Source organism: Danio rerio, chromosome 25 (assembly GCF_049306965.1).
Source record: "Danio rerio strain Tuebingen ecotype United States chromosome 25, GRCz12tu, whole genome shotgun sequence".
Taxonomy (NCBI): domain Eukaryota; kingdom Metazoa; phylum Chordata; class Actinopteri; order Cypriniformes; family Danionidae; genus Danio; species Danio rerio.
This window is the reverse complement of record NC_133200.1, coordinates 18,543,718-18,569,815: the sequence shown is the minus strand read 5'-3', so window position 1 is coordinate 18,569,815 and position 26,098 is coordinate 18,543,718. Positions and strand designations below refer to the sequence as shown.

At 34.7% G+C, this 26,098-nt stretch overlaps 2 protein-coding genes, 1 long non-coding RNA gene and 2 other non-coding genes across 8 annotated transcripts in view; 3 read left to right on the top strand and 2 right to left on the bottom strand.

Moving 5' to 3' along the window:
- The window catches only part of vac14 (vac14 homolog (S. cerevisiae)), a 210,896-nt gene extending 194,567 nt beyond the window's left edge, over positions 1–16,329 (bottom strand). The window contains exons 1-18 of one of the 3 annotated variants that reach the window (XM_009297900.5): positions 15,743–16,329; positions 13,548–13,698; positions 13,281–13,448; positions 11,928–11,990; positions 11,746–11,853; positions 9,116–9,225; positions 8,893–9,014; positions 7,949–8,086; positions 7,476–7,619; positions 3,855–3,918; positions 3,523–3,667; positions 3,374–3,439; positions 3,157–3,304; positions 1,981–2,113; positions 1,177–1,351; positions 887–1,005; positions 261–340; positions 36–186 (exon numbers count right to left, since the gene is read on the bottom strand). In XM_009297900.5, coding sequence (XP_009296175.2) covers positions 36–186; positions 261–340; positions 887–1,005; positions 1,177–1,351; positions 1,981–2,113; positions 3,157–3,304; positions 3,374–3,439; positions 3,523–3,667; positions 3,855–3,918; positions 7,476–7,619; positions 7,949–8,086; positions 8,893–9,014; positions 9,116–9,225; positions 11,746–11,853; positions 11,928–11,990; positions 13,281–13,448; positions 13,548–13,698; positions 15,743–15,846 — 2,189 coding nt within the window. In that variant the 5' untranslated portion in view covers positions 15,847–16,329. 3 annotated transcript variants of the gene reach the window in all.
- Positions 2,572–9,327, top strand: LOC141380949 (uncharacterized). The gene is made up of 3 exons (XR_012400367.1): positions 2,572–3,258; positions 3,838–3,935; positions 7,500–9,327. It is a non-coding gene; the product is annotated as an uncharacterized lncRNA (long non-coding RNA).
- Positions 7,012–7,082, bottom strand: trnag-gcc (transfer RNA glycine (anticodon GCC)). Its single transcript has one exon. It is a non-coding gene; the product is annotated as a tRNA-Gly (tRNA).
- trnag-gcc (transfer RNA glycine (anticodon GCC)) lies at positions 7,310–7,380 on the top strand. The gene has a single exon. It is a non-coding gene; the product is annotated as a tRNA-Gly (tRNA).
- A 2,268-nt stretch (positions 16,330–18,597) lies between the features above and the next one.
- Positions 18,598–24,712, top strand: zpd (zona pellucida glycoprotein d). Of its 2 annotated transcripts, XM_005162998.6 has the most exons (8): positions 18,598–18,710; positions 18,788–18,833; positions 20,877–21,085; positions 21,176–21,333; positions 21,403–21,645; positions 23,699–23,882; positions 24,106–24,211; positions 24,284–24,712. In XM_005162998.6, the coding sequence occupies exons 1-8, from the start codon at positions 18,687–18,689 to the stop codon at positions 24,394–24,396; spliced, it is 1,083 nt and encodes a 360-aa protein (XP_005163055.2). In that variant the 5' UTR covers positions 18,598–18,686; the 3' UTR covers positions 24,397–24,712.
- The last annotated feature ends 1,386 nt before the right edge of the window (positions 24,713–26,098 follow it).

Below are 26,098 nucleotides of genomic sequence, written 5' to 3'. Positions count from 1 at the left end.
ACTGCATCTTTAATGATGTCTACAGGCCTACTTACAGCGTCCGCATGAGCTCAGGGTTTGGCACGCAGCTAAGGCGATGCGAGAGCAGCTGAAATGCCTGACTCTGAGGAAGCAGCATCAGCAGGCCGTACAGAGCCTTGATGAGGTACGGGTTATGCTCAACATCCAGCAGCTGCAGGCGAAGGTCTGCCAAGAGAACCAATGTCAGTGTGGAGAGTTGAAAACCAGAATTATTGATGTGGTGGGGGAATGCGACTCACAGGTGAAGATGGGGCTCTCTATTAGCTGGACCAGTTTATCCACCTCCATGAGGAAGTCCACAGTCACCTCTAGATCTCCACTGATCAGATCAAGTCAAGGTTTTTTTTTTCAGAACAAAGGATTTGAAATTTTAGTCCAATATACAGATAGATAGATTGACAGACAGACAGATACACAGACAGTCTTCTATGTGAGCCTGGCACAGCGCTGCACAATTACAAACTATTCTCGGCCTAGAATTCTAGGTTTACTGGTTTCCAATTTCTCCATAACAGCCTAAGTGGAAGCACACTATTTATTTATTTATTTATTGTTATTAACAAAGAAAATATCAGAAAAAAAGATTGCCAAAACTTAAAATATCTGATCATCATTACACTTGTGCTACAGAGGCAACTACTGACACATTTATATTACATTCTAGAGAGCTTCGTTTTCCACCAGTGTGGAAAATGAAACTGTATCTTTGCTAACTAGCCCAGATCGCCACGGAGTGAAATGGTCAACAAAAAGAACCAGTCACCCAGTTAGTGAAAATTAGCTATATACACTTTTAAAACATTAAAACATTTTAATTGGATTGAACAATTATATGATAAATTGTGCATCATGACTGCAAGGATACAATTTCTGGATGAGGTCGTAGGCATGCCGGTAGTTCTGGGTGAGGAAGCAGAGGGACACAGTGGCCACTGGATTGTGACACCAAGAGCGATAGAGACAACAGAAGAGAGCACAGCTTTCCTGAAGAGTGAAAAGAAGAAAAGATGAACAATGATCAGCAAGGACTACAATGCATTGCAATGACTTTCTGAATGAATCCCTGAATGAATCCCGTTTATTCTCAATCTGTTGCATGTTAGCGTTCACACTTATCAAATCCAACCTACCAAGGAACCAGTAAGCGTGTGTTACCTGTGTGCGCAAGTCCTTGAGCTGGTTCCGCAGCTGGAAGAGTTCGGCTGAAGTAAGCAGAATAGTGTTCAGCGTCTGCACCATTGTGGAGGCAAACTTCAGATCCTCTTCCTTGAGTAAAATATCTGCCATCGAGTGAAATATATTCTCGGCGTGCAGGAGGAGACAGAGCTGCCTGTTGGAAAGCAAAGCAAACTTGATCAAGAACATTTCACTTTAGCTTATTTTAGCTGTATAAACAGTCAGTTGTATGGCCTTGATATTGTAAACTGGTGTTGCTCATGATATTATAATCATAAACTCTAGTTTGTAGCACATGTAGTGACACTTTATTCTCTGTCATTTACTCTTAGTGTCACGCATTTGCAAAAATATCAATCATATTACAAAACATGTTGGAATGAAGTTCATGTTCCGGGAGCCTTGCTGGGTTACGCTTATCTTGAATAATATGACTATAGGCCACCAGTAGATCATTCATTCAAAAGATTCAATCATTGAATCATTCATTCAAATGATTCACTCAAAACCGCTGATTTATTTTGAAACAATGCGAGTGACCATCTTTAAGTGTGAATCATTGAACTATTGAATCATATGATTTAATAGAAACAGATTAATTATACAAGGAAACACCAAGACAAGAGATCTATTTGGAAATATATTTAGTCTAAACAAAAAACAACATAATGTTGTGTTATTTACTAAACTTTCTCATTTGTTGAACTGTTGTATTAAGGTCATTATTACACATTTCAGCAAACGACATCCTAGCCTTCTGTTTATTTATAGGATGATTTTTACCTGATGATGAAGGCCCCTCTCATTTCTAGAAGTTTTCTCTCCAAACTGAAGCGCTTGAGCAAGTTAATCATGAACTTGTAGAAGTATGAATTCATGCTGGGAGTCGAGGGCGATAAATCTGTCATCTTAGAACCTGTCGAAAACATATAGGCGCAGTTTTACAAACAGAGCTTAGATTAAGCCAGGACTAGGCCTTAGTTAAATTAGACTATTTAAGCCAAATTTATAAAAATGGCCTTAGAAAAATGTATTACTGGTGTGCACCAGGAGAAAGAAAAAGACATCTCACTGCAAGGCATTTTGAGTTGAGACAGCTTAAACATGCAATTTAATCTGCACTAGCCCTAAACCTTGTTTGTGAAACCAGGGCATAGTGTTTAAAAATTACAATGTTTAATTTCTTTTTGTTGTACAAGTAATTGTCATAACTAGTTAAAAAAGATGTTCTTCAACTAGTGCTCAAGAGAAGTAAAAATACCTTTATCAGTCACCTTTTATTTTACTCATTTTATGATATTATAATGTGTAAAATGTTTATCTAAATTGGCCGTAGAGTATGTGTGAATGATTATAATTGTGCAAGAGTATATTGGTGTTTCCTAGTGTTGGGTTGTGGCTGGAAGGGCATCCGCTACATAAAACATAAGCTGGATAAGTTGGCATTTCATTAATAAAGGGACTAAGCCCAAAAAAAGAGGAATGAATGAGTCCTTATGGATTTTATTTTTACAAATTTTATGGTGTTTTTCTTATTTATTTTCATAGTTTTTTTATTTATTTATTTTATGTGTGCTTTTTGGTTACACTCTAGGTTTCATTAGTTAATATATTTACTAAGTGAACTAATTATGAACATTACTTGTACAGAATATATTAATCATAGTTCAACATTTACTAATGCATTATTAACATCCAAATGTATGCTTGTAAATAATAATTTAATTAATTATTTATTGACTTAATTAATTAACATGAATAAATACTGTAATAAATGTATTGTTCATTGTTTGTTCATGTTAATAAAAGCATTAACTAATACAACCTTATTCTAAAGTGTTACCCTTTTTTGTGCTTTAAAATTGAAAACTACAATAAAACAGTGTTTGACTTTACATTCACAATTGTGCTTTCCTGATATTTAACAGATATAAAAAAGATCAGGAATTGATTACCCACCGACCACCACTGGCTGCCCATCTCTAACCCCACCTGGAATATGCAGCTTCGTTTTACTATCCGAGATATCGCACGACCCAGAGGTGTCCGTCTGACCAGCAGGTGATGATGCAATCTCTGCTAAAACCTCCAAGTCTTTTAAAATCACCTGTAGACATCAAATTTCTTTAATATGCTATAAAAAGCTTGATTAGTTTGACTGTAAATGATGACTTACTTCATCCGACTCATCTGATAGTGTCTTCAATAACATGGGGAACAAACTATCTGTGTGCTTGAACATCTGCCAAGAGAAAAAAATAGATTGAACAACTCCTGTTTTAGCTTAAGCTGAACGTCTGCACTTAAAATGGTATTGAAAGAAACCTTGCGAGGGGTCTTGATGTATAAATGGTAGAGCCACTTCAACACAGCGATGCGCGTCATCATTCCGGTGGATGAATCGTGTAAATGTCTGTCCAGCACTTGCACGATGCCATCCAGATCCAGAGTAACCGCAGACCTGTCAGAACTAAACATCATACGCAGTCTTACAGTGGTTTCTGATCTTTTAACAAACACACACTAAGTAAGTTGTGATCATTTATTTTGAATAATGTATCACTTTCTTAAATGCACAGTTTGTGTTTATTGGTTTATCATTCACCTGAAAGACAAAAAAAAGTTTGTGCTTTTTGTCAGTGGCTATCAAATATTACCTTGCTGGAGTGAAGAAAGAGATGTTACTGAAGCCTACGGACTCCTGAGACTCATTTAGGGAATCTAAAAATCAAAAACAGGTATGAATTAAAAGCAGACTGTGATTTATTTAGTTTAACAGTGTGTTACATTTTACTCATTTATATATCAGCTCCTAAATAATAATTGCAATGAGAGATTATTTTAAAATATTATTGATATATTTTATATTAAATATGTAAAATCTCCTGTTTAAATGTTCTATGATGGCAAGACTTTCAACTGTTTTTCGAAATAAGAAGCATACAAAGACTGCATTTACTAGGATTTTTATATTTTGAAATATAAATTTTAAAGTAGTGAACACCTTTGTAGTATATTTTAAAATATAATTATTTCCTGCAATGGCATTATTATTTCTGTCTTTATAGTCAATAACCTACAGAAATCATTCTAAAAAGCTAGTTTGATGCTCATCTTTTGTCTTATTGTCAATGTTTCTGTCACCTTACTGTCACACTTTTGTCACATATCATCATTCTTTTACACAAATGTAAAAGCAAACATGTTGAAATGACAAGTATACGTGTAGAAATGAACTAGAGAGCATTATGTAAAAACATGAACAATTAAATGTGTACATAACACAAAAATGGCTTATTCAATCTTAAACTGGGTGCAAAAAAGAAGAAGCGCCACAAGAGCATTAGTGACCAAAAGTATATTGCATCAGTAGGCTTTAGCACTACCATTTGAGAATGAATGGAGAATGGTCCGGGTTTGATTCTTGGCTAATGCATTCATGTCCTTTAACATGATCTTCTTTGTACTATCTAATTATGTTACTTATTTACACTGCAGTTTTTATGTCAGGTTTATTCAATCTAAGCTGGGTGCAATAACCCGGAAAAGCGCCACAAGAGTGTTAGTGGCCGCAATTATATTGCATCCGTAGTGTTTAGCACTACCATTGAGCATAGATATATACACTAGATATCGCATAGGGACTCTGATCATGCGTCAATTGCGCCGCCTTATTTGTACAGTGCTCCCAGGACAAATGTCATTCAACCGCACTAGTTAAGACAGTGTTATTACGTGAAGATGTTGGACTTTAGCGCTGTCTACGGGTGTAGTAACGAGCAAACAAAGAAAACAAAGCACAAAGGCAGAACATTTCATAGGTAAGATTAAGATTTTTACGTTTTTGCATGTTATGAACTTTTGTGCTAAACAGGTAACTTTATTGATGATAATACAGTCGCTTACTGCATTCACCATAAGGCAAAGCAGCACCAACTCACACTAAACACTCGGCTCATGCTAGTTTTGTTAAATAAAATCAGCAAACAATGCGAAAGAAATATGACAACGAGATGCTGTGGTGCCAGAAACTTGTATTATTGTTGGCTAGTGAAGGAGTCGTTCATAATGGGGATTCATTCAAAAACTAATCGCTCCCTCCATCAGTATAAGAAGTGAAAGCAGGAGAGGGGTGTGTTTCAGGACATGATTAGATCAAATTTAACAGGGAGAGCGGATAGTACTTTCCATACACACAAACACAATCATTTTGTCAGGAATGCCTTTGTGATCCATTATCCATCAATGTAGAAAAGTGATGTAAAATTATAAGTTTCATAATTAAAAATTGCATACTGACCTCCGGGAAACTCCCGATCATAGATATATGTGTATATGTGTAATTCTCTGGCTCTGAATGGCCACAGTCCTCCACTGCAGCTTGGTCCCGCATTCATTTCAAAGGAGCGCTACCCTGTACTAAAAAGGCGGCTCTATTGACGCATTTCTTGTAATAGACAACAACAGGGTAGGCGGCATCTAATGTATATATCTATGACCATTGAGAATGAATAGTTTAGGCCTGTTTAGCTAAATTTTTATTTAATCTATTCAACTGTTTAAATACTTAATTATTTACACCTTAATTTTTGTGCACATTATTTATTACACCTTCATCTGAACCTTGCCGTTTAATTCATAAAGTGTAACTTTAACAAAAGGATCTTGTATTTTTTACTGTTTACATGTAAATCGACATTATATTTTGAATTCTAAATTTAAATAATACAATTTGCAACAAAAATTAATATTAAATAAGCAGTTGCCTATATTTTTATTACACAAATACTTTCTATTCATCTATCACTCATTTGAGGAATAGATGGCTGTATTTTGTGCAATATTCCAAATGGAGAAAGTAAACATAAATAAAGTAGTTTAGCTGGAATATACTGTGCTTTAACTGCTTACATGTAAAATAATTATATATATATATATATATATATATATATATATATATATATATATATATATATATATATATATATATATATATATATACAAAAACATTTTGTGCATTATTTTATTTTGTTATTCTGTTGTGTAATACCACAAATATTCATATATCTGTCATTTGATGCTAAAACCAGTTGTTCTTAAAATTAATTTGTTTTGCATTTTAAGTGTTTGAGGAACAGTTCAAAAGTACACTTATTTAGAATAAGCATCTGCTAACTAAAACACCCTACGGAAACTTTTGTCACACATTAAATTAAATGAAACTTATACAAAACCTATAGAAAAATGGAGAAATCAAGAGCGTTAGTGGCCGAAATTATATTGCATCCGTAGTGTTTAGCACTACCATTGAAAATGAATGGAGAAGAGTTTAGGGCCGTTTAGGTCATTTTTTATTTAATCTATTCAACAGTTTTAATACTTAATTATTTACACCTTAATTTTATTTCGCATTATTTATTACACATTCATCTGAACCTTGCAGTTTCATTCATAAAGTGCAACTTTAACTGAAAAATTCTAAATTTCTAAATTTAAAATGATGTAATTATCAACAAAACACATTTTACATTACATTGTTCATACTGCAAATATTCATATTTCTGACATTTGTTGCTGAAACCAGTTGTGGTTCGTTTAGTTTTTAAATTTATTTTCTTGTTAATTATTTGAGGAACAGTCTAAACAAACAGCATTTATTTTCAGCATTTATATTCAGCATTTTCTCCAACAATTTAAACACTGTTACTTTTAATTTATTGAATAAATTCGTTTTGCATCACAAAACTAACATCAAACTGTAGTGTAATTAAGTAACAAATATAAAATACAAGATACAAATACAAAAGATGTGGATGCATTGGCCGGGAATCGAACCCGGGCCTCCCGCGTGGCAGGCGAGAATTCTACCACTGAACCACCAATGCGTTCCTGTCAATTGTCTGCCGCCCCCTGACTTCCAAAGTGAGGCCATCGTCAAAGCTCACTATCATATATGGTCACTAGGTGGCATATTTCAATTTGTCCCAAAACCCTTAGACATATGCCTTTATGAAAAGGCAGGGGGCGACGTTAGCCATGTCATCCACTGTCCCATGGCCTGGGGGATTTCCTCCTCTTGATAGGCAGGGGGCGACAATTTCGCCTCAGAAATGCATTGGTGGTTCAGTGGTAGAATTCTCGCCTGCCACGCGGGAGGCCCGGGTTCGATTCCCGGCCAATGCAATCTCCTTTTTTTTCTGCAAACTAATATTTTTCTTCCACATATACACGTTTATCATTTTAATACACGATGAAGTATAATATTGAGAAAAACTTGCCATTCAGATCTCCCTCTTTTTTAGATGGAGCCTCATCGCTTGGAGGGGAAGATTTTGTCTGTGATTCTTCATCATCTTCATCATCCTCTGGAGTCACAAGCTTCATCAGGCTGTGGTTACACGCACTGGCTGCTTCTTTAGTACCTGAAGGTGATTTATTAAGGAAATTGATTTAAATGGTGACAACAGAACCACAACAAGAGCCCCAAAACTGCCAAAGATATAAACATGTGGATATATATATATAGTCAATAACTATTTATTAAATGCTGTACAATTTGTTGTTCATTATATAGTAACCAAGATATTATAATGAATATTCTTATTGTAAAGTGCGACCAAAATCTTTCTCAATTTAAAAGAACAGCTGAAAATAAAAATTGCACATAGTAAGCAGGGCTTAACTGATAAAAACGTCATGTTCTTAAACACTTGTAAATGCATCATTGAGAGTGTACGGCAGTGTAGGATACTCTTTTTGCGGTCATCGTAGGACAGGCAAGGCAGCACTGCTGTCAATATGCCAGAAGAATATGGCAGCACAACTCTCCCAGCAAGCTGAATAAACTCTCTCATCCATGTCATAGACGTTAGCTGGATAAGATCATTAGCTGTAGAAAGACAAACACAAGACAATTACTGCATCCTAATTCACATATTACCTGTCCTAAATATTCGAAAATAGAATTAGCATGTCCCAAACTGTAGTATGTTGAAAAGGGTATGCCAAAGGTTCCTGGATGGTCTACTATTTATAGTAAAAATTTGTGTAAAATTGTAATACTTTGCATGTTGGAAATTAATTCGATTAGAACTACAATCTCAAGTAAAAAGTGTAATGTAGAAACGTAAAGAGTAAAGAGTGTAACTAGAAACGTGGTGGATGTGCGAGAGTAACTGTCAAATTGAGAGGCTTCGGTAAAGATGTTTGAAGGACTATTAAATTAATATTTAGCCAACTGGAAAAGAATTAAATCACTATTTCTGTGTTATATTTCATCTGCAACAACAATGCAAACTTTTATAAGGATATGTTTGGACATTAAATTATGAATGCATAGTTATCCAAAGACCTGAGGAGATTTCTCAGCATAAAATATTAGCAAACGGCAAATTAACATGCTGCTGAATCTTCAATAAGGTAGGTAATTAAATAAAAGACATATGCATGACGTGTAAAGATGATTGACAGGGGGGGGTTTAAATAAGCAACATATCAGACTGTTAATGAGGAAGTAGTATGTCCCAAAGATTGGATACTCCTCTGGTAAACACTCAAAAAGTATCTACTTTTTCTTCCTAAAAGTGTGTTTTTTTTTGTTTTTTTTTGGATGTAGTATAAGCATGTGAACTAGGACGCAGAATTACACTCACTCATGTAAAACAGGATTTATACAGATTTAAAGACGTGACTCACTGGACTTTGATTCATCAGACACTTGACAGTGGATGACCAAGATGTTGGCCATTTCTGCAAATTTGACACTGGAAGGATTCTTCTTAATCTCTTTCAGGAATTCCCCCAAAACCAGCTCACACCTATTGAATTACAATTTAAAAAAAAAGCTGAGAATATGAAACAGAGAAAAGAGGAAGAGGGACAAATGGGGTCAGGTAAAGGGGAAGATGAGGAGACGCACATCCGCCTGATCTCTTTGCTGCTGTCTCCAAGAATCTGGAAGAGTCCGTCTAGTATTTCCGGCAGGTAATCCAGGAGGTTGATATCAGGAACAGACTCCAACACATGAATCTGCAGCAGAGTCAAAGCATCACAGGAATTCACAATGATGTCATTGGAACGATTATTATTGTTGCAACTGTCAAATCACCAAAATTCCTCTGGTTTTTGAAAATTGAAGCTAAAGCCAAGCCGACTCATAACATTCAACAGCTTAATGCAAGAAAGGTGAAAATTACAAATAATCTAGTAATAACAAATTAAACAGTGATTTCCCTTTTTAGCCAAAAAGCCTGATAGACTAATTGTAGTGCAACTGTGCAATAAAATATAGCATTACTAACCGACGAAGAAACATGCATGGACAGTGCTTCTATTCATTCATAGAAAGAACAGCCAAAAAGGCGAAACTCATAGATTTGTGCCAAATATTAGCATCACTGACCCATAAAGCCTTTTTCAAAAGGGGCGTCAGCGTCAACGCTGCCCATTCACTTTGAATGGGTGACGTCAGGCATTGCTCGCAGCAAAAGTTGGGACTTGCTCAACTTTTCAAGCGACGATGGAAGCATCAGCCAATCAGTGCTGTATGCAAATACACCAGCTTAGACTGTGGCCTATTGCTGACTAATTTCATTGGCTAACACTGCTATGACGATGGCGTCAGCCTCAACTTCAGACAAGCGTTGACGTTGAAGCCCCTCGTGAATAGGGCATAACTATGAACAGTATCTATAACTGACAGTAGGTTTGTGTGCTTTTTATAGTTCCTATTCTAATTTGCAGTTAAGTTGAAAAAATAAATAAATTGAAATGCAGATCAAGGTATAAATTGCAGACGTGAACAAATAGATTTTCCCTACCAGCAAATATTAATCAGACAAAAAATATAAAAGCAGACACTAACTCGCTATAATGTCGTCACCAATGGCTAAATCTAAAAAAGACAGGCGAAAACATCTTTGAATTGTAGCTCTGACATGAACATGAGGGTTATAAATGACTGAAAAACAGCTGCAGGTGAAGTATATTGACCGCAACTGCTCAGTTTGTGATCACATCTGTTTTGTTCTGATATGCAATCCAAATAATCGTAGCTTGAAATAGTTGGAAATATGACTGGATTGTGCTGCTTTTATGGCCCCTCAAACAGATTGACCTACGCTGGCATTTCTCCCCTTGGGTTTTAGGTTTTGGAAAGGGAAAAAAATTCCACCACCCCATCCAAACTTTTAGGATACCAGTTATTTAATTTTGTACAATCCATATGCACAATGCTTTGGCCTGTTTCCCTCAATTAAAAGCTTGACAGACCGCCTGCACATAGCTACAATTGCTAAGCCACGATTGGTGTGTGGTGGTTGTCAGGTTTGGCTTAGCGAAGGGTCAATTAACTAACTTCTATTCACAGTCCAAACAGTAGACATTCAACACTGAGAGAAGAACAATGTAAACAGTGTCTATAGTTGAAACTCACAGGTTACCGCATCCTCAAAATGCAAATCTGTGAACCACTAGAATTTATTATTATTATTTTTTTAACCAAAACCATGGCTTGCTTTTCACTGTACTTCACTGTATATAAACCTGAAACTTTTGAATGGACAGGGACAAAATTATTTGAAAACAAATCTGTTTCAGTACAAAATCTTTTTGCAATAGATGCTTTTAATTGACATAACATTGAAAAAATTATGATAATGTAAATTATTAAGTGAAATTAAACAATATCAATAAAAATATTAACATTTTGTCATTATCATCAGCTAAAACTAATTAATTCTGGTACACTAAAATATATATATAATTAAAGTTTTTTAGACAGTTCAATTGTTTTATGTGCAATCCACTTCAATTTGTAAAAACTTAAAGTAAACCTAATCAATTTGTGTTGGGACAACATGAATATTTTGTGTGAAACACAGCATGTTTTACAGTGTTTTACAGTGTAACTGAACTTAATCTGAAAGAAAATGTTAGCACAGCCTAGAGCACGAGGAAATCCAGACACAGCCCCTAAGTGTCTGTTACAGAAACAATGCAATGGTTGCCCTGCCTCCAAGTTCTTCTGATTGGTCCACTATTTGGAACTGACGTTAAACACATTGAATATGTTGTTTTAAATTGACACAGCACACAAAAAAATGTGGCTCTCATAAGCAAAGTGCTTCAAAAGATTTGAAAAGTGCAGTGGTCATGAACGTCTGTCAAGTTTACGTTTACATTGAAAACGAAGTAAAACGAGAATGGTAAAATGCATTCTGTGTGAATGAGGCCTTATATTTAATAATATGAGTATTGTTGTGGTATCTATTAAAAATTATGTATTACTATTACTAATGTAAGGTCAGAATAAACCTGACAGAATAATCCTGATGACCCAATAGCCAATCACAACTGTCCATTCAATTGCAATGGGCAAAATCAAATCCCTATATTTTATTCTTTCTTAAGAAATCACACCCCCCCCCCCCCCCATATTTTATTCTTACTTTAGAAGCCATTTACTTCACACTGTGAAGAAAAGTGTCTCACAACTTTAATGCCATACTGACTTTGAATGTTGCAGACTGGTGAAAGTGCTCAACTCACCCAGGAGATAATGAATTGACGAGCATATTGGTTATTGGAGTAAATCCTCTCACGCAACAGAGGGACAAAAGCCACCAGGTCAAACTTGTTGCTCTCCGTTACGATGTCCTTAAAAAACACGAATCAAAGTCAAAGGATGCCATTATGTCATTTAGTACATTCTTGTTTCTAGACAAACTCACCTTAAGCAGGCGGTCCAGGAGCTCAGAGCCACTCTTTACATTGGGATCAGGATCTGCTGCAAGCTATAAAGAGCAGATTGGGTCATAATAAGTTATAATAGGGATGAATGTGGACCACCATTGGAATGTATGAAATTTTAATTATCAATAACACATTAATAATGTTGCCTGCTGTTTTCTTTTTTTTTTGTGCTTTGTTTTTCTGCATCATTTTACTACTGTACAATTGTCTTAAAAATGAACAGATAAAACATTTTATGTGTTCTTTTAAAATTTATGTAATAGTATTTAATATTTTATTAACGGCCTTTATTTTTTTCATTTCATTTTAAATGTTTATTTGCGGTTTATTAAGGAAATTTGTTTTGTAAGTTTTGTTGGATTAATAATTTAGTTTTGTGTGCTGAATTTTTCATTTTTATGTGTTTTATGTTAATTTTTATTTAACATTTAATTCAGTTTTGCCTCAATTGATTTATTTATTTAGTTTTTGTAACTTTACATCAGCATAAACATTTCATCTAAGTAACATGTTATCAATTATTCCATATATTCTATTTCAATTCCATATTATATTTTAGTTATAGTAATTTAGTTTGTTGTATTAACATTCTTAACCCTTTATTAAGGGAAGAAACCAAATAAGGTGAATTCATTGACATCAATTCCAATATAAATCTTTTTAAGTAATAAAAGCTCAAAAGTCTTGTAACAACCCTAGTAACTCCTATGAAAAGGTTACTTGTGGTAAAAATGGGGTAACAAAATAGAAAAATATGCTTACTTTTTATTAAGTCATGATAACAAACTGTTAATCCATTGACCTTATTCTTCATGTACAAGTGGGTACAGCCAATGGAATCTTTTTGGTTAGAGACTTTAATTCATTTACATTGATTTGTAAATGTTAAAAACAGCTTATTATTCTGCTTGATGTTGCAAACTGATATTTTGTTAAGATATTATTCTCCTTTTTATGTAAATTAATGAACACACTTGTTTGTAAAACAAGCAGTTTAACCATTTTTTGGCGTTTATTATTCCGAATAATTTCTTCCATAGACAACTGAATCTGAAGTTCTAAAACAATTGCAAAAATGAGTGCACTTACATATTGTAGTATTTATTTATTTATTTATTTTAATCAAGCATATATTGCTTGGTGTTCTTTACAATCCTACAATGTGGATCTTCTGCTAATAGCCTCAACAATGTGATAAGGATTCTGCTATTCTGTATCTATTCAATTAAAAATTATTTTAGAACCATATCAGTATTTTTACAAATAAATGTTTAGTAATCATGGGAAACCATGTGTGATTCATTCCTAGTCATGAAGTGTCTTTAGCTTACCTTACTAAGCCCATCGAACAGCACATTGAAATGGGGCAGAACTGCTCCTCGGGCGACTTTCACTATGTTATACAGGGCCTCACAGGCGTAGTATCGCAGACGGCTGTCAGAGTCATTGAAACAGGTCAAAACAGGATCAATGAGCTCCTTCAGGTACAATCCCGAATCCTGAGAAGCACAATAGGTCAAATAATAGTCAAGCAAAGACAAAGCCACCAGAATTTGCTTTTCAAGGAGTAACAAAACATCATATTTAGCTCAACTTACTTTTCCCAAGGCAATGGAGCAGGCCGCCAGCCCAATGAGGCCTCCTTTTCTGCTGTGAGGGTGCTGGGACAGAGCAAACTCTGTGGCCAGTATCTGGATGACATGTCTGATCTGAGCAGAGTTGTTTTGAGCTACAAATTCACGCACAAGCCTGGTAAAAGAATGGGAAGAAGCAGATAACTGGGTTATAATACCATTCTAATATTTCAGTCAACACTGGCTGGACTTTTAGAGTACTTTTATGCAGTAGAAGCCGTTTGGACTATGGACTATTGATCATATGCTTAAATAATGAGATCATGTGACTGGTCAGATGACCGGTCGTCTCAAAATAACCAAGTACACAAACTCTAGAATGGATCAAAGATGAGACTTCTCGTTTTGGTGTCTGAATCTAAACCAACTTACAAAAGGGATTTTATATACATGGCATATTAAAGGTCCCGTGAAATTAAAATAAAACATTTTAGATGTTAGGTTCAGTATGTTAGTTTTAAGGATATCTATTAGCTAGTTTGTTCCAAAACAGCAACAAAAATTACATTTGGAAAATATAAAACAGATATAAACATCCAAAGCTTGCTGCTTGTCAATTCTGACCTATATCGATTGAAGATTTTTTTTCACACCACCTTATACTTCAGTTTATCATAAAATCTTGACCAATTAAATGCTCTCTGGTATTTATCATGCTCCGCCCCCTTAAGACGCTTCTCATGTGCTTTTTATTCTATGTGCTTGAACTCAACAACTATCACTGGCAGAGCTGTGATAAAAACGAAACACTATTGGCTGTTTTTTTAAAGGGGAGGAGCTTCTCTGTGTCCTGTCTAGTCTTCATGTTTCAGTTGAGATTACATCAAACTTATAAGGGTGAATGACATACTGTAAAACAAAATGGCAACAAATTAACTTATTAGTGGGCCCACACGGAATCTGTACAAGCAGAAAACCGCAGATTTCTAGCCCATCATTGAGTCTGTTTATTGACTTGTGTGAATTTGTATTATTAAGGCTTGAAACTATTTTCAGTAACATTACTGACTAATGTTAAAACGGTTATATGATTTATTTACAATGTAGTTTGTAAAGTCATATTTTCTGTCTTTTAGTAGATACATTATGTGAGAGACTTGCTCTGTGGATCTGATTGAATTTGCATTGTAAACATTTGGATTGTTAAAAAGGTATTATTATTTAATATAAAATATTAAGTTTTCAGGTACATTACTCCCAAAATCATTACGGATAAATCCACAGATTTTTTTACAAAATTCTGTGCAGAAATAGCAAAAAAAAAAATGTCTGCAGATTCCGTCTGGCCCTATTTATTAGTGTTTTAGAGAAGGCAATCGTTCAACGCGCCCATGATTCATTAAAATGAGTGTATGAATTAGTTCAGTGCGGCTATAGTTTAACTAAAAGCAGAGAGTTAATCACAAAATGACTGAATGCCTTTGATCATAGCGGCCATGGTTTAACTCAAGGGTGTCCAAACTCGGTCCTGGAGGGCGGGTGTCCTGCAGATTTTAGCTCCAACTTACCTCAACACACCTGCTAGGATGTTTCTACAAACCCTAGTTGATTAGCTAGGCCAGGTGTGTCTGATTGGGGTTGGAACTAAACTTTGCAGGACACCGGCCCTCAAGGACTGGGTTTGGAAATGCCTGATTCAACTGAAACGAGTGAACACATTTGTTCAACTTATTCAACGTGTGAACAAATAACAAAAATAAAGGAACAAATTATTTCAATGTGGCCACAATTTAAAACATGTTGTTTGAAGATGCTGTGACTGAGTGTGAATTTAAATTGTGAAAAGAATATGATTCGGAGCACTGAGATGCATGAACAGGATTTTAATGTTGTCAATTGTTTCTTGCTATAAAAAAAGACTTTGCATATAAACTGTTGTTTGTTACACTGAATAAGAATATAGTATATGTCTTCTGTATAGCATGTTAAAATAAACAATAAAGAAAGAAATATAAAGACAAAATAGTAATTTTGATTTAAACAGGAGACTTTATAAAATACACTTATTGTTTTAATCCGTGAAACTCTCAGTAGACTCTTTGTCTCTCACTCTCGTCCAACATCAACGTACAGTATGACAAAATAACATGTTTTCAAATTAAAATCCTGTTTTCTTGTTTATGATCATTTACCCTATTAAAAAACATATTTTAACTCACTTTTCAATCTCAAGAGCTGCAACCTTCCTCTTCTCGTACAGCTTGTCGTTGAGAGCCCTCACAATATTTGGTGTCAGTGGAGAAAAATCCTTTTCTGTATTCATTTTGACTAAATATTTGAGAAAACACCCTTATATGACGCATAGAACAGAAGTGTGTGCTGTTAAAACGAATACCTCAGTGAATGCAGAGGATGACAGCTCGGTTAACCTACGACTGAATGAATAAATGAAATCGAGATTTTCCTCATCACGCGCTTATTATAATACAAACAAGACGACGCCCTAAAACGTGTTTCCTCTCGGGCATCACTTATTAAATGACATGAGCTGCTGTCTGCGACGTTAGACTGAAACGGAGGATGAGAACAGTTACGTACAGACGAAGCTAAATAAAAGCCTGAACTACGATATGAGCTTAACGAGCATAGGAGACTGTCCGACAAAACGCGACTACGCCGTACACAACATAAGCCAGATAGTTATTCCTCCTCGGGTGATGACAGTCGTAAATAACAGTGCTTTTCAATGTAAGGGTTAGACCATAACCGCCATATACCCCGGCTCACATGACTTCCTACAAACATCAGGGCCTGGTGAATCGAGCGCCGATCAATGGATTTGTTTTGATTACGTCAGAAGAGTCACATGCTCTCTGGAAATGTTTGACGGGGTAAAAAAAGTTTCATTTAGAAATATTCATCGTACATACCTAGTCAATACTCTTTTAGTAAGATATAAAAAAATATGAATACTAATTGTTCATTTTGTGGGCAGCACCCTGAGTCTCTGGTTCACTTGTTTTGGCAATGCAGGTATTCTAGTTTGCTTTGGAAGAATTTTTCTCTTTTTGTAATAGAAAATGTTGATAAAGACTTTTCCTTACTATTGGAAAATGTTTAGTTTAGTTTTGTTAATTATAAAACACAAGCTTTACATAAAAAGAAAATATATTTTCTTAACCTTCTTATCTTATTAACAATTTTTTTATACATAAATGTAAATACAGAAATTGGTAAATTATATAATCTTTTTCTTTAATGTGTATTGTATAATGTGTTTGTTTTTCTTTTTCTTTTGTTTTTTGTTGTTGTGTTTCTTTTTCCAAAAATGTTTTCTTTTTGTCTTTCCATTTTCTTTATAATGTACAGTGATTGTACATTCTCATTTTTCGAATAAAAAAAATGTTTGACAGGGTTTAACTTCTTGAAGAAAAGATTTAGATCAGACTTTGATACAAATTGCTCCTTTTGTCAGAATAACTGAAACTCTTCCTTACTTGTTTTGGTTATGCAACTTGTGTTCCCATTTTGGCAAGATGTAAAATTATTTATCTCAAATATTACTTCAAAGAACTTTTCTGTGACTCCAAAATTAACTTAATTATTTTTGGGGGTTTTATACAAATTGTAAAAGCTGATTTATAATAAACCTTCTTTTTGTATGCAGATTTTATATTCCTAAATGTAAACTTTCAAACTGCAAGCCAGTATAATACAAGAGCTTAAAAATTACTTACAATTCCAGATTCACTTAACAAGAAAGCACTCAAAACATATACACATATTTGCAAGACCTTTAATATGTATAAATAGAATCCAATAAATCTCTAATGATGTTATTTTCTTATTATCCCCTCTTCACTTTCAATTTCTTTATCTATTATTTATCTATCCTCAGAACCGATAATCTATTGATATTTCTTTCATTTTTGTTTCATTTCTGTTTTTTCCCCTATTGTTTCTCTTGTTTTTCAATCGTTATTGGCACCATTGTAAATATCTAATGATTATTATTGTAAATGATGTGTACCAAATGTTGTAAATGTTAAAAAATGTATTAAAAAAAAAAGTTTGATGGGGTTTTATTTATTGAGAAAGAAATAGTGTGTTGTTAACATCTTTTTATTTAGTATTATATGAATAAAATGTTTATTTATTTCTAAACATCCAAACAAATGTAATTTTGGGCTGGGTTTTAGTATTTAGGCTTATCTTTTGGCTAACCTTCCTCCTATATTTAATAATAATAATAATAATACATACTTTAAAATGTATATTTAATATAACGAACTTTTATTTTGTAATTTCAGATTTTGTATTTTTGTGCTTTTGAAATGACTATGCAAATAAATAAAATTTTATACCAGTGTTGCTATATTATTTACATGAATTCATGTATTTAGTAATTATAATTTTAGATTTAATAGCCTAAATTTGTGCTTTTTAAGTGATTTTTTGAATTTTAAATCATGTTTTATTGTATATGTTGTTTTGAGCTTTTGTCATTTTTTAAATTAATTTAGCTTTATTACATTTTCATTTCTTTGTAGCTTTATTTTTCATCTAGTATTTGATTTATTTAATTGTTTCAAGCTTTTCACTACTTATATATTTTCATATTTATATCTATGTATTTCTATATATTTGTGTGTATGTATGTATGTATGTGTGTATGTATGTATGATTATTTATTTATTTTGGGTGTTGCCATGTAGACAATTTTGAGGAATGTAAACGATAACTATGGTTCTAAAGTAGTTCTTGTTTAACATTTTTAATAGCTTCCGATAATCCAAAAAGTTCAGATAGGCTATTGATAAATAATGTTATGATAGCTGTTTTAACGTGAAAATAGTATGACAACAAGCAGGGCTAATGACATGACCACATTGAAATGGGCTATTTTATAGTCTGATATTAGCCAACCGCTTTAATTAGTTTGTCAGTTTACCGATTCAAATCAAGTGTCATTGGTTGTTCAACGCGCTAGTCGGTCAGCAGGTGTCACTTATCAAATTAATTCAGGCGTTTCCTTTCTGACGTATTTAAATGATTTTTTCTGCTATGTGAACTATTTGACACGTAGAATAAATATTAGGCTACTTAAAATGATCTAAAACACATTTAAAACTTAAAACCAAAACAAAAAACTACGCAGCGCAAATGGCGCCTTATGTGAAATCAAAGGTGCGAAATTTATTTATTTTATGACTGATTAAAGAAAGTGGCAGTAATTTACGTGTAAGAATTGATGTCTCCTACAGGTGTTTCTGCTTCATGCAGTCCTTTATGCGGTCTGGAGTATTTCTGGTAAGAAAAATAGCGGAAATATAGGCCTATCATCTGACTGTGTCTAGTTATTAAAATGCAGAGGATAATTTGTAATTGTGCAGTAGTTTACTTTGGAGATCTGTGACCAGTGTAAAGGAGAGTAAACCTTGTTGCTTAAACCAGGTCTAAACCAGGTTCAAATCCCCAGCCTGGCTTTCAAGTCAATTATTTCACTTCACATAAAATGTTCTAGAGTGAATTTGGGCAATCTGGGACATTGGGCACAGGGCACTTGTCAATAAGGAGCTCTTATCAAAATTAGATGACAAAGTCAGTGAGATAGTATTCTGACTAGATTAATGTAAAGGACATAAACTTGTCATAAGATAATGTTCCCAATTATTGTCAAATTATGTTTGTGGTCTATTCAAGTAACAAAATAAGATTTCGAGCATGGAAAATGTTTTTTAGATTTTTTTTTATTTCAAACATTTTTTGTTGTCCCACATTATCAGATGTAAAATATAAATGTAATATATATTGTATATGTGTGGGTAACCTAGGACAGTCTTCGAATGGGAGAATTATGCATTTAGAGACTTTACAAGTTTAATGAGATGAGGTACAATGTTCTGTTCATAAACGCATACACACTCACTTACATGCACACAAACTTGCACACTCACACGTACTCTCACACTCACTTACATGCACACACAGACACACTAGGGTTGTAGCGATACCAATAATTCATGTTGCGATACTATGCAGCTGAAGTATCACGATACCAAGTAATTAAAGCATTTTTTCCAACATAATTAGGCTGTATGAAGTGGTCAATTTCAATGTTTCCTGTTGCTATTTTGAGTTTTTCATTATTTTTTTTTTTCAGTCTTATCAGGTAACAATCTAAAGTAATTCTAAATGTCACTTTGTGAGTTGTTCTTTTAAGAGGTTGTCATGGTTGTTGTAGCTCATATTAACTCATATTGACAGGAACAGAAATGAACCGATTCAGATGTGTTCAAAATATCAGAAAACGTGCAACCTTAAAGAGATCCACTGAGTATTAAAATAAAATGGTCTATTGTTGCACATGTGTATTTTAGTGACTTTTCCACATGCAAGATTATCTGTTGTGGACAGCAGCACCGCCAGTATTTTGGAACCATATAGTATCATGATACTACCATACTGGTAAACCGTGAAATCCTCCGAAACGCACATTCAGTCTCTCTCTCTCTGATACTTAAAACACACATACACACTTTTCTATGAATTGGTAAAATTTGCATGTGTTTGGGATGCATAAATATGGCAGATATATAGGTTTTCAGCCCAAATACATATGTGCCAGATTACGAAGTGACCTGTCCCAGATTATCAAAAAGGCAGTTGTTTTTTTTTTTTTTTTTTTTATTTTTTAGAAACAAATACTAATAGGTGTGCCATGGCTATTCTCAGTATAATATCTATAGTACATTTCGTTGGGTGGTTACAAAACATCTTGGGGATTTCAGAAAAGTTCAATATGTTGTTCGAATTAGTTAGACACTGTAATAGATAGCCGAAGTCAAAATTGCAAAAAGTGTCCCAGAGTACCCGAATTCACCCTACATGGTTTTAATATTCTAAAAAAAGATTCAAATCTGCTTTGGTAAACTGGGTCTGCATTCACAATAATAAGTTTAAGAAAAAAAACGTTTTTTAAATGCTAAAAGTGTTTTAAAATAATGTTTATAAGAGATATTCTGGCATATTGTAGCAATAGTAAAACAACAATCATTTTCATTTGAAAGATTTAAGAAAAGTTGTAATGTTTTACATAGAGTGATTAAGAAACATTCTAAATGGTCCATTCACACCACTAAACACATTTAGCAAATGTGGACCATGGTTAATTAAGGGTGCTTTCACACTTGGTTTTATTACCTGTTCTATTTGAAGCTCTGACGTCAAACAAACCCGAGTGTGCACTGAAAGTGCTAGTGCGACAATCTCAAGCACTGTGTGATCTTTGTGACATGTCATGTTGTTTTAATTGAGCTCCATTTTAAATATGAATCAAAATTTGTTTTCCAGTCACAGCAATGAACGTGACGTGTGGCAAAGACTTCATTTCCATCCTAGTGGACGAAGAGTACTTCAAATACTACAATGTTGGAGTAGAAGCTGTTCATTTGCCTAATCCCAGGTGCCGTGCCCACAGAAAAGAGATCTCTGGATCAACGTATTTCACCGTGCACACACCAATGGACCAGTATACGGCCTGTGGTGGCAAACCTCTGAAGGTAATGTGCCATTTTATTCTCATTTAAACAATGAATTATCAATGACCTTATCACATCCTATACTTCAAATAAGGCATCTACTCCTAACAGAAGAACATAACGCATGTTACATACTCCTTAACTCTGATGGCTGACCCACCTGTGTATGGAAACATTGTGAGAAATCCGGCTCTGCAGATTGTGTACAAATGCGTCTATCCGTACATTCGCAAACTCAGCCTGTCGTTTCCCATCTTCTCCTTCTCCAGGTAACACACTCATGTTCAGTTACGCTTGATGAAGGATACATGTTTGATCCATTTAATTTTTTTTTGCAGTGAAAGTTTGTTCAAGGTGGATGAAGTGGATGCCAGGGTGGAAATGAGCTTGTTTAAAGATCAGACATACACTGAGGCTTTCACTAGTGCTCCTACTATTAAGCTTGGGGATCAAATCTACGTCCAGATTCAAGTGATTGAGCCCGAAGATTTCTTCCATTTGAAAGTCAATGATTGTTGGGCGACTACGACTCCTCGAGCTAATGATAAGTCAGGCCTAAGGCATACACTATTGGAGAACGGGTGAGTCAGTATTAGTGTCATACTGTATGTACCTGTAAATATACAATCCAGTTGTCTTTTATTAACATAGATTTTCAACACGCATAGCAAAAAGTCTTGTGTGCAGGAATTGGTGCAAAGACAGTTCATTGTCCTACATCAACAGTGTTATGCATGTAGGAGCACTTAAAGGAATGGTTCATCCAAAATTGAAAATCGATTGCTCACCTTTCCCACACTTTTTGTCTGTAGAATATAAAACATGATATCTTGAAAAACTGAAACCTAGCACCCGTTGACATCCATACAGGAACAAAAAATAACTATGGAATTCAATGGCTGCCGCTTTACAGGATTGGAACGAGTGGAGAATGGGTAAATGATGACAGAATTAGTTTTTTGGTATAAATTGTCCCTTTTAAAGTTTGGTCAAATAAGCAACATTTTAGGAAACAGATCATTTTTGTTCAGAGTTTGGCTATAGATGAAATCAGATGTGAAATTTACATAGGGAAATATTTTATCACATACGCAGGCCTACCTCATACGAAACGGCATGGAAGTTTTTTTAATTATGTTTTGGCAAATTAGTGACTCAAGCTTCATCTTAATAGCAAAACTTTGCAGAGAACAATTGCTTGTTGTTCTTTATCAACAGATGTTTGGTCAGATTAGCAATGTTATGATAAACTTTTGCAGTCAGAAAAGCTCTCTTGTCAATACTGTGGTGATGTCTGAATCACATCTCATGCAGAAGTCACTTTAAAGCAATGGTCTCAAGCTCAAATCCTGGAGGGTCTGCATAGTTTAGCTCCAACCATCTCCAACTTACACCTGCTTAATAGTCTCTAGCAGTGCTTAATTCGTAAATTGCGAGGTCACAGAACAGATTGGGGCAACAAATCCGGCATCTTAAAAGAGGAGGGAGAGGTGATGACGAAAGTAATGATGGGGGGTGGGGGGTTGTGAGAGTGGGGGTCTGTAAGATGAGGTGCTGGATCAGATTTCAGAGGTGTCGGATCCGGCTTGTTCTGGCAAGTCAAGCCCTGGTCTTTAGTAGCCTTGAACATCTTGATTAGTTGGATCAGTTGTGTTTGACTAGGGTTGGAGCAAAACTGTGCAGAGCTGCGGCCCTCCAGGAATCGGGTTTGATACCTATGATTTCAAGGTTTTTTTCTTTTTCTTTTTCTTTTTGGACCTCACACAAAACTCTGAAGTGCAAGTTTTTACCTTTTTTTTTAACTTGTCTTTATTAACTGGAAAGCAGCTAGTCAGAAAGGAAAGTTAGAAAGAAAGAGGGGAAGGGAACAGTAAAGATCACAGATCTGGGACTCAAACTTGGGACACTTGAAGCACATTGGTGCCATTTGTAGGCGCACTAACCACTGCGAATAGCTACTAAACAGAAACTAAACTGCATGGAATTCTATTGAAATCATAGGTCTCAAACCTAATTCCTAGAGGGCCGCAGCTCTGCACATTTTTGCTCCAACCCGAATCGAACACGGATGATCCAAATAATCAAGGTGTTTAAGACTTCTAGAGACTATTAAGCAGCTGTTAGAGGTTTTTGGAGGTAAACTATGCAGAGCTGCGGCGATCCCAAGAATTGAGTTTGAAATTGATTTAAATAATATTGCATGTGAAATTTGGCCAAATAAAGGTTAATGTGAAATAAAATTCCTGAACCAAGTAGCTTTAGATTTGAAAACATGACATTCAATAGTTGAAACAAGGAATGGTGACATAGTTGACATCCATAAAGAACGTTCATAAGAATATGCTGCTTTTTTTTCCCTTCATTATATTTTCCTCTGTTCAATAAAAAAGTTTTGAGATGAAAAAAAACTGTTTGAAACCAGTTTAGGGTGTGTAAATGATGGCATAATTTTCATTATGGGTGAACTATTATGTGATGCGAAATCAACATTGAGGAAATCTATCGTTTCATGCAAAATTCTCTAAATTTGTTAACTGACCGGATTTCCCATGATAATTTATTTTAAAAATGCTAAGGGTGACTAAACCATATTGTATGTATGATCTAATATTGTATGATCTGTTTTGCTTTAAGGTGCACAAGGGATATAACAGCTTCATTTGGTAATGGTACACCACATCCTGCAGGAACCAACGGTGAGGGCTCGACTGTCCGTTACTCGTTTGATATGTTTCGGTTTCTGCAAGAGCCCCACAGTTTCTACCTGCACTGCACTGTCCATCTCTGCACACCTGAGGATCAAAAGTCTTGTATTCCTGTAAGCAATTTTAAACCTGTTAGTTATGGATTGTTTTATGTAATCTGATTTTGACCACAGAAAAACAGTGTTTGTGATTTATTTCCCCCCCCCTCACAATTCAGTTAGAATAAGAGATTCTCAAATTTTCAAGAAATGTAGTCAATAATGAGATAAACTCTCCCATTCTAAAGGGAAAATGCAATTCCATACGCTGTTGTAACCTGCCCTGCTTTATTTTCAGGAATGTAAAACTATATTCAAAAGAGAGGTTGCTGTGGATGAACAGGCTCAAGCACTTCTGTCTTATGGACCGATCAATGGAATTTTACCAGACAGACCCATGATAAGTAAGTTTATGAGCACTTTCCTTCATAAAGAGCATTGCAATATTTAAACTATTTGCATTTTTCCCTTCTTAGATCTTCTCACACTGGTCCTTCCACTGGGAGTGATTTGGACTCTGGGCATCTTCCTTCTCGTACTGATCATCATAGCTAAATCTGGAAACAGACGACACATGACAAATACCTAAATAAAACATTTTCACACACAACACATGGTGATTTATATTGGATACATCACCTACTGTAACAGGTATTAGCCCTGGGTGAATGCTCCATAATGGACCCTTAATGAAAGTAATTTTTTTTCTGCAAAATGTGACTAAGTTAGAAAGTAACTTGTAATTAAGTTATAGAGTAATTAACTTAATTACTTTAAGTTGCAGCATTCTGTTGGTAAGCACTGGAAATTTCTGTGACCCATATTTCATTTTGTGAGATAAAACAATTTTGCCCTTGCACGAAACTGTGAGGAAAAAAAGGTAACAACTAAATAAAGCACATTTCCTCCAAACACATTGTGGTTTATACTGGCTCAGCTCCCTCAAACAAACACAGGCTACTATATTAGCATGTTAGCCCTTGAACCCTCAATCGTCATTGTCTTTGACTTAATTGGTGGTTGACAACCAACTTTAAAGGTGTATTACTGCCTCCTTCAAGACTGGAGTGTGGAATATGACTTAACCAGGAAAGATTTAAAACAAGATTTTTTTTATATCTCATATTTATGATTCAGACCTTTGTTTTTGAGATAATTTATAAGATGTTTAAACATATTATGGGTTCTTCTTATAGATTTTTTTATTAATATTTACATGGTTATTCTATTTGTTGAAACATTTATCTTCTTTCCTATATTTTCTACATTCCAATAATGCATGTTACTGATTTCTTTACAGTTTTCACATAAACCTGTTGAATGCTTGCCTATCATGTAAAGTGTCTGGATTCTGTCTATTATGTCCCATTCTAAGATGGGTGAGAAGAACCTTTTCTTTTTGGTTTCTGCTCTTTATTCTGCCTTCACCGACTTTTTCTTGAATATTATATAAATATTGACCCCTATCATTTAGATCCGAGTATTGTTGCCATTTTCCCATAATTTGTGATTTAATAATACTCTTTCCCTCTATTTTGCTTAATGGGATATTTAAATATTTTGCTTAATGGGGTCTTTTAAATGAAAATTTATCAACAGCTTATCAACAGCTTCATTCACAGCTCTCCCCCAACCCCCCCCCAAACAAAAAACAAAACAAAACAAAAAACAACTACATTCAAAGGCCTCTCATTTAAACTAAAAATTACCTTATGCATTTCATTAATAATATTGGTCCTTCATGATTTCATAGTTAATACTAATAAAGAGACGATCAGCTGTCTGTTGCAATTACCGCATCATTCACTCTATTTTCCTGTATCCAATGTAGAGCTGTTAGAATTCTCAGGTTTACTGTACACACTGATAAAGTATCTGTCGCTCTTTTAATTGTTGGCAACTCAAACTGAGGAATATTGCTATTCCTGTACGTCGACTTTCTCTGGATCTTTAGAGCCATCTGTAAAGGCCATGAGATTTCCACTAAACTGCTGTTTATACAATAGCATAAACCCCTTTTGTTATCTGTTAGAAATCATCCTTTATTTGTTGTTGAATGATAAGTCTTTTTATTGGTATCCTAAAAAACCAAGGGAGGTACCATGATGGAGTCGTACAGAAGTCACTTTTTCCAAACAAAGCAGATTTCTGTTGGTCGGTAGGCCTATACAATTTTGACTGACATTCATGGGTGAGATAATAAAATCTTTACGTCCTCAAAAACTTACAAACATTGCAGGATGTGTGGAAATTTTGCTAAAAGTAATACCTAATCAAAGACATACAGCTCA

What these genes read in the sequence shown, in the direction of transcription:
- zpd (XM_005162998.6), top strand. Translation starts at nt 18,687, where the DNA reads ATGGCGCCTTATGTGAAATCAAAG. An exon ending in TGCGGTCTGGAGTATTTCTG is followed by an intron (nt 18,834 to 20,876) that starts GTAAGAAAAATA and finishes TTTGTTTTCCAG; the next exon opens with TCACAGCAATGAACGTGACG. An exon ending in CATACACTATTGGAGAACGG is followed by an intron (nt 21,646 to 23,698) that starts GTGAGTCAGTAT and finishes TTTTGCTTTAAG; the next exon opens with GTGCACAAGGGATATAACAG.